An 8,976-nucleotide genomic window follows, 5' to 3' on the forward strand; every position below is an offset into this window, starting at 1 on the left:
CGCTTATTATTTGATGAACCCCTTGTTCAAGCACGTGTTTCAGAATTGCAGCACGGCCAAGTCTGGAAGCAACGGCAATGACGTACGTATTTCTGAACGAAACATGTTATTGTGAGCACTAATTTTTCTAAGTTAGAAACTTTCCTATCCAATGATCATGGTTTCGATTCAAAGTTGGATGAAAATCTGTTGGGTTTTTTTCGAAATGTAAAGTCTCAGAGTACAGTCAATAAAAAGTCGAAACATTGGGTGGTAAAATTGTTTATATGGAAATATAAGGAATAACACCACAAATTTTCTTTCCACATGGTACCAAATTATATCAAACTACTGTAAGCAATATCTTTTATAATCTGAAATAGAAAAAGTAAGATCTCCACAGGTCGCTCAATTGCAACACGACAAAAAAGAAAATGTTGCAGGCTTGGTTTGATTGAGCCTGTTCAGGGACGGTAGTGGAAATGCATGCTACCGTCCCGGGTTGAGCAGAACTCAATATTTATACATGCTACAAATACAACAAAAACAATTTAGAGACATCCGCAGATGTGTTCATACGGCGGTTCACACAGAACCTTCAATGATACACTAGCGTGTAATTCCATGAAAAGCGGCGTATGGTCCCCAGTTAAAATGGGTTTGCCCTAAACGTGAAAACAATGGGCAGAACTGAACAAAATGGAATTTAGAAGTGGGATCTGAGGTTATGGAGCTTGCATATCATCTGAGTCTTGTTTGTTGCAAATAGTCCAGCGGTGTGAGAGAATATCTAACCTGGTTCTTTGAGATATGAGATCACTGACATTTTTAGTTATATCCTTGTTTTTAATAAACATAACAAACACAATTTTTCGGCGACGCCGTCTAAATTCGTTTTCGTTACCTATGTCACCTGACTACAGTTTGCGAATCAAACTACTTGATAACGCATTATAGATAATTTATCAAAATGGAAGATTTATGCAACACTCTGCCTGATTGGACGAGAGTGTCAATTTCTTTCACTCTGTTGATTGTGCTACGCTGAGTGAAATGTAGACAAAGCGTTTATCCTAAACGACGCTGTTCACAATTTTAAAGCTAACTTTGGCTCAGTATATTTAGCAAGAATATTGATATATCTCAAAATGATAAGTAAGTTTAATAAATATGATAAAAACCTGTTCAAATACCAACATATATCAAATTAAAGAAAGAGCCGAATACGGTCTGCGTATCACATGAATAAGGGTGTGATAAGAGTCTTTTATGTAGAGAAGTGCTTTTTAAAAGATTTTCCTTGTTACAATTGTCGTCTGTATATGAAAAGGTTTCTTGCTTTTGTGACTCAGATTGCATATTAAAATGAGTACTTGTTTGCTTTGATTTATTTGTTATAAATTATTTAACTGATTGATTTATTATATATGAATATTTTTCTTTAATATGGTATGCAAATATTGAACTCAGTTGAAATCTGTTTCATTATATATATGCTATATAATGACTGAATCTCATTACACTGAAATGAAGGTACTCTGCATACAGTTTATCAATGTGATATGACTACGGTCAAACTTTGTTTATGAAACAGAAATATTGAAATAATTTCAATTGTATGTTTTGTTTGACCTTCACTTTTTTATAGGTGTGACGTCATTGTCCAAAGATTCATGAATAGCGAATATGCATTTGTCAAAGCGGGATCAGTTGGCCTATTTTAGAAATAAATAAAAATAATAAATAAAAAAAATCCTTTAATTAATTTTTTCTCATGTAATCTAATCAAACTTGATTTGTAGCATCTTTATTAGGCCCGCAACCAACTTTGTTCAGCTGGGACATTTGACCCCTTTTAGGGACTGCTAGAGCTAAAACTAGAAATGCCTTATACAGCGTCTCATGAACAGCTTGGTGGATCTTTGTCATACTTGGTCTGGACCATCATTATAAGGTCCTCTTCCAAATTTTATATAGCAACTTGGGCCCTAATAGGGACCACTATAGCTAAAAGTAGATATGCCTTTCTTCGCATTAACCACTAAAATGTAATGAATTTTATCAAACTCGATGTGTAACAATATCGTAAGGTCTCCTGCTATTTTGTTCCAAATGGGGATAGGGACCAACTTAGCTAAAAATATAAACTCGTTTAATGACCTCTTCTCATGAACCGCTTCATGAATCTTCATCAAACTACTGCTGTAATTATTCGTCTAAGGATAAACGAAACAAAATTGCAACTCTACGAAACCTTTGCGAAAAATTAAAAGAGAACCATTTAAATTGTTAAAGTGCGGTGTTTAGTTTTGCAATTTGAAAAATGTTAGATGAAAGATGAATGTTAGATGAAAAATTCATAAACTTCTTTCCTTATTACAATTCGCCGACCATCATTTTTAAAGATATTTCTTGTTTGAACTTAATTTGCAATAGTCCCTCCGAAAGTTCTACTAATTTATTTAGCTTATTTAGTCTGCATCTAGTTCCTTTTAGAAAAAAAAACAAGTACTTGTAAGGACGCATTCAAAAACACATATATACAAATGAAATAACAATAGAGATATATAAAACATACATGTAGAAATAAATTACGACCGTACATAAAGAAGGAACACTGCAAAGAACCTCTTTGGAACAGTCAGTGGCAAATTAAAGGACAGAATCCAACAGGAAAGATCACATATTTGATATTCACACTGACCACAGTTAGGAGAACTGCGACTGTAGGTGCTATAGTTTTGGCAACCGGATGTAACTGAAATAGTGTTGCAACAGTGCTTTTAACATGATGTAATGAAACAAATTTATAAACATTGAGATAATGGCCTGGTTTAGATACACAGGTTAAACGTACATACCCTTGATAGGGTGATGTTATCGCTACTGCACCCAACGGTTATTTTCAATTTGTGATATCAGTCGTATTTGATAAAACATTCATTTGTTTTTAAGCTTTTCATATCGTAAATTTTGTAAATAAATGTATATTAAAAAAGAACATATAAATACCGGCCAAGTTTTAACAGAAGAAACATGTAAGTAAATACGTTTAATTATTTCATTTTTGTCGATTTCAACATGACCTCCGAAGCTGGCGTTTACTCTGTGGCCTGACACTTATCAACTATATTAACAACGTCACCTTCTTTTCCAATTTTCTTTCTAAAAGTCATGTTAGATTTTAAACCCGGTAAAAGAACCAATAACTTTTCCTCCTGCATTGAAACTTCTTACGGCAACCTCATCGCCCGCACTCAGTTCTAGCACAACAGAATTAGAACCCTGTGGTTCCTGGCCCAGATTCGCACCCCGAACAGCTGATATCTCTGCCACTCTTCTACCGTTATGTACAATGTGTAAAGTTGTACCGTCTCGATTTGACACGTCCTTGACGCTTGTTGCGAAGAAATACTGGTCAGCAGATGGCGCCACAAAAATACCAGTGACTGAAGAGTAGTGACTTCCTGTGTTTGTTATTATCTCGTCGAAGACAATAATCTCGTCCGGCGTGTGAATCTCAAAAAACTTACTCTCCATATTTTGGGGATTAAAGATGGTCATCGTTCTCGCAGAAAAAGCTGGTTTTTGAAAGATTTCTGAAAAAGTGAATAAATAAAATGAAATTTGAATAAAATGACTTAATGATTAATCTCTGAACCTTCAAATAGTTTGTATTATAAAAGAAAGACTGTATGTTATGAAATATATAATTGAGCCGTGCCATGGGAAAACCAACATTGTGGGTTTGCGACCAGCATGGATCCAGACCAGCCTGCGCATCCGCGCAGTCTGGTCAGGATCCATGCTGTTCGCTTTTAAAGCCTACTGCACTTAGAGAAACCATTAGCAAACAGCATGGATCCTGACTACACTGCGCGGATGCGCAGGCTGGTCTGGATCCATGCTGGTCGCAAACCCACTATGTTGGTTTTCCCATGGCACGGCTCATAAGAAGATCCTTTGAAGCATTATTTGCATCCAAGCAGAAAAAAAAGCAGACTCGGTTTGATTGAGTCTGTTCATAAAAGGTTATGAAATACGCAACAACCGTACGCCCCTAGCATCGTTTTACCGGTTAGCGGGATTGTTATAATAAAGTGACCTGAAAATATAACAAAGCTATGTCAAAGTTGTAGAGAGGCAGTGTCCGTTGTTACAATGTACCTTTTATTACTGAAATACCGTCACTAACCAAATTTATTGATTTGATTAGCCCAGCTACTCCCCTTTTCTTCATCACACTGGTTATTCGGGTACCTACTCGTGTGAGCGATACCGCCCTCGTGTGATTTATGTACATGTAGGTAGTTTAGGGTATATAAAAACAATGCCAACGTATGACACATATTTAAGAATGTTGAACATTTTAAAGACAGATTCGTCCGAGGCAATGCATTAATTCGCACTGGTGAAAATATCAGTCCTCAATAATATTGATATGACTATAAAATTTGAACAAATGTAGCGAAATTCACGTATTTTGACGTTTTGAGACGTATTTTTCTTTGTTCAAAGTTGAATAAAATGAATTTGCCACTCAGCTTGGTGGAACTATACATACTCAACTACAAAACGTTTGGATCATGTACCTGCAAGTTCTTTTTGTTGATAAAATTTCATTTATATGCATCCTGTTGCTGTTTTTGATGGTACCTCTGACGATGGATGAAAATAAACAAAGATACCTACCCGTTTGCACATGGGTACCGTCCTCGTTATGTCAGTGAACATTTATAAAACTCCCCGCAGCGTTTGCTTCCGCATACGGTACACTAAATAAACACAATTGAAGGCAGTTGCTTTGAGGATCTGGAAATAAGAACTGGAAATGTGAAACCCGACCTTTAGTAGATCTATTTGATTAGAATTTTAACTTTAAAGATGTAAAGAATGGGAGCGGACCGTGCTAGCAGTACTTCACCAATATTAAATCTTCCCTCACACCCACCCTCTATTCTACGCATTCTATCATCTTGCCTTCTTGAAGTTCTTCTTTTTCTCCTCCAGTCTCATTATGAAAACGACCAAATTTGTCGCACACCGAGCAAAAGGGCTTAATATGTTAAGACCTTTTTTTCTTCCTGAACGGGAAAGTGAACCCTCTCTCTGGGCATGTATTCGTTTAGGGAGAGGCTCTGACTTCATAAATCTGCCTTTTATCGTATCTTGTGATATTCGCCTCTGTTCAAAGGCGCAGCTTCCATTAAGGTAGTGCTTATTAGGCGGCTTGTTTACAAGTGCATACAATATATACTACTGTATGAGTGTCTTACAGGTGACTAACTGAAGAAACAGAAGATATGGAAGTCTGGGTATCAGATTCTATCTCTTTTTATTGTTTGTTCACACACTCCTCACAGCGGTTGTAAACATTAAATGTACTTCTAGGAGGAAATCTGTGAGATTCAAGACTTCAAGATTTTATTTATAACTAGGCCCATACGGCATCAGCATTATAATAACAATTAATTTAACAAAACATACACTAATACATAAAATAAAACAGTAGTTTTACGGTCATAATAGATCTGATACAAATATGTTGTAAGCTAAAAAATAGAAGATGGTGTACATTTAGAATTAACCAGGTTGAAAACATTGTTTTAACTGGTCAGCAAGTAACTGCCAGTGACAAAAACCTATCCCTACCTAAAAATTTGAAATATTTTCTGTACAAACAATGCTAACTTAAAAAGAAGAGTACTTTCATTACTTTGAAATAAACGTTGAAATGACATTACATTTAACAGTTGAAAGTCATTTGGTAAATATTTTACTCTGTCCAAATCAATGTAGGGACATTCTAAAATAAGAATATTGCGGAATACACTGGTGAAAGTATTGACTGATTCAACCAGAATGCAGCAGATCCAAGTTGTTCTAAAGATTCTTTTACATATTAAATCCAAGAACAATAATTTACATTTTGCTGATGATGTCTATACATGAACCTGTAAAGTATACAGTTTATCTTTTCTTGTTTACCATTTAATAAATTGTACACCAGTAGTTCAATATTCTATTTCTAATTACAATATATATTGGTAATACCCCAAGCTCACCAAAACCATGACACAAGGTGTTGACTTTTTAACCTTCAGTAATGTTTTTAAAAAATTAAGCTGAAAACTTTTAACAATGCTAACATCACCACATCCCCATACCTCTGATCCATACAATAATATTGGTTGAACCACAGACTTAAATAAATGTAACTCTGAATCAATACTAAGCTGCAACTTCCTATATTTTTTCAACAGAGCATACATAGCCTTTCTAGCTTGGTCAACCAAATATATTTTAGTTTTATTCAAGTTACCATTGTAGTTAATTCCTAGATAACTGAAGTCATCTACTACTTCAAGTGCCGCATTATTCTGATAAAAGGTAGACTTATTTTGTACTTTTCCAAGTTAAAAAAGAACAACCTTAGATTTATTTGAATTAACTGTATGTTTCCAAATATAATATTCTGACATACATTTAATGCATATTGTAAATCATTTTAAGATTCTGCAAATAACACTGTATCATCTGCATAAAGTAACAAAAATAGCTTGAAGAACATTTCTGAAATATCATCACTTTGCAGGTCCTACACATTGTTTGATAATTCCACTAGTCCTGAACAATAATTAGACATATATGAGATTAAATCATTCTAGAACACAGAAAATAATATTGGTGATAAATTTTCACCTTGTCATACACCAGTTGAGTTAATAAAGATATTTGATAGACTTTGGCTACTCTTTACACACGATTTGGCTATATCATATATTGCATAATATACAGCATTAAAGACTTTCCTATCAATGCTATGCTGTAGTAATTTATTCCATAAACACATACGATGAACAGAATCAAATGCTTTCTTGTATGACACAATTTAAGAGCAGGTTGTCTTTTTATACTTTAACTTACTACCTTTAGATTCATAATCACCATTTGCAATACAGAATTAGCAACCGACTATAAGACAGGAAAGGTGATATTTTGCTAAAGTTTAAATATCAGACGAGCTGTAATAACTTTGAAATAATGTACAAATGGTTACCAAGAACAAGCAAAATTTCTCGTCGCTTTTTTTCTTTTCATTTCCTACCATTTTAACTCTGCTTTCAACAGTTGGATGATAAGCAAATTGCTTGGGCTTGAATTGTTCGACGAACCTGCAAACCTACTAAACTTCATGCCCTCTTTACCTACTTTAATAGAAAATAACTTTTTCCAACACCTATTTTTCATGAAAGTTCTATCATAAGCTAAAATAACGATAAAAATAAAGGGGGAGCTGAATAGTTCCTAGTAAAATGCCGGTCAGTTGTGGTCTCTACCCTAAAATGGCGCGTATATGCTCCTGTCCGCACAATAAACCCCCTATTTTCGGTTTCGATCTGCAAAACCTGTATGTGAAGTGTATAAACACATCTCATCTCATTCTATGTATTTTGTATTCCAGCAGTTAAAAGGTGTGATTAAGCACTTGTTCTACAGGAATTTTCGCACAAAAATGGTGAAACAAGGATCTGTTTGCTACTGACTTCTTTCGACTACTCAAACGAAGCACATTTTCGACCGAATTACTGGCTCTATTCCTCAAAATGAAGCTCAACGAGGGTCGATCGCAATAAAATATTTGACAAAAATCATATCATTTCTGAACAAATTTAATTTTGTGTTTGTTGCAAACATTTTGTACCCCATAACAACTTAAATAACAAGACAAAACGTACGGAAGTCGCAGTATTCAATTGAAAATACACCTTAGAATGTGTCTATGTAGATGGATCTTGAAAGCGAACTGAAAGAAATTATGTGAGAAGTTTTTCTTCGGATAGGCTGCTTCCAGTAGCCGGAGGATATAAAAGACCAAAGTTTTATCTTCATCCTAGCTGGTCATTGCATATTATCGCTAAATTTTAGAAAAGGGATCTGCGTCAATGTAATGTTCATTTCAATAACGAGGACGGTATCAGCTGGATTGACAGAAACAACGAGGATGGTACCATGGTACATCGTCAGAGGTATCTTATTTTCTAGACACTGTCTTCGAAAAAATCTATCTAATTTTACTGTGTTTCAAGTTTTTGTGAAATGAAAGCAATGACTAATACACAGAATGACTGCTTTTCATTTTCCAAACAAAAAATTCCTAATATAATCCGAAATAATCTCATTAATCGTGAAAATACATACCATCGCCTTAAAATATCTTTATTTCCCCGACAAAAACCGTATTTTTTCACAGTTATTCAGATCATATGAGATAGATATTTGACATGGATATAGTTAAGGTATGATCTTACACATTTAATACTAAACCTTTTCAAATCTTCAGTAAAATACGGAATAATTACCTGTCATAGGTGTGAATTTCCTGTTCACCAACATGTACATTGCTCACACGAGTAGGTACCCGAATAACCAGTGTGTTCATGTATAAATAAAAATTATAGCTGCCAACAATCTACCATTTCAAATTTTATACATGTAGTTGATCAAATATTATGTGTCAGTTTAAGGAAACTAAGTAAAAATGACAAAGTAACTTCTATAAGAAATAAAATAACTTACTTGAATGGCCACTTTCAGTTTGATTTGTTCGTAACTGTTCAGTTTGGGACCCAACATCAGCATCCGCTGTCGCGAAAATCCATACATTAAACATGGTAAACAATACAGCCTTGTAGATTCTCATCAACGCCATTTTGCTTTTCAGATTAATGTGTCTGACTGGATGCGAAAACCCTTTGTTTTATGCAGTTTGTGTATTGACGCACTAAGTAAATGGCTATATTTAGAAATTATCAATACTAAAGATTTTGAAATGTTAAAAGACCGTCTTACAAACAAATACATTTTGATTGGTTTAAATGCTCCCACCTTTTCCTTGATCCCGGAGATTAAGCTTTTTATCTTTATTGTTCAAATTAAAGCGTTTACGACGTAACTGCCTATCCTTTAACGACACTTTATCTGCCTAGATAAACA

The 8,976-nt window shown here is 34.6% G+C and overlaps 1 protein-coding gene across 1 annotated transcript; it reads right to left on the reverse strand.

Moving 5' to 3' along the window:
- Positions 1 to 245: 245 nt before the first annotated feature.
- LOC123546440 (cerebellin-2-like) lies at positions 246 to 8,765 on the reverse strand. Its single transcript, XM_045332701.2, has 2 exons — positions 8,560 to 8,765; positions 246 to 3,578 (listed from the first exon to the last, which is right to left on the reverse strand). The coding sequence occupies exons 1-2, from the start codon at positions 8,690 to 8,692 to the stop codon at positions 3,157 to 3,159; spliced, it is 555 nt and encodes a 184-aa protein (XP_045188636.1). The 5' UTR covers positions 8,693 to 8,765; the 3' UTR covers positions 246 to 3,156.
- Positions 8,766 to 8,976: the final 211 nt, after the last annotated feature.

The sequence above is a fragment of the Mercenaria mercenaria genome, chromosome 15 (assembly GCF_021730395.1).
Source record: "Mercenaria mercenaria strain notata chromosome 15, MADL_Memer_1, whole genome shotgun sequence".
Taxonomy (NCBI): Eukaryota; Metazoa; Mollusca; class Bivalvia; order Venerida; family Veneridae; genus Mercenaria; species Mercenaria mercenaria.

Coding starts and splice junctions, on each gene's coding strand:
- LOC123546440 (XM_045332701.2), bottom strand. CDS start 8,692: ATGGCGTTGATGAGAATCTACAAGGCTGTATTGTTTACCATGTTTAAT. Junction 3,579..8,559: donor AACTGAAAGTGGCCATTCAA/GTAAGTTATTTT, acceptor TCACTTTTTCAG/AAATCTTTCAAAAACCAGCT.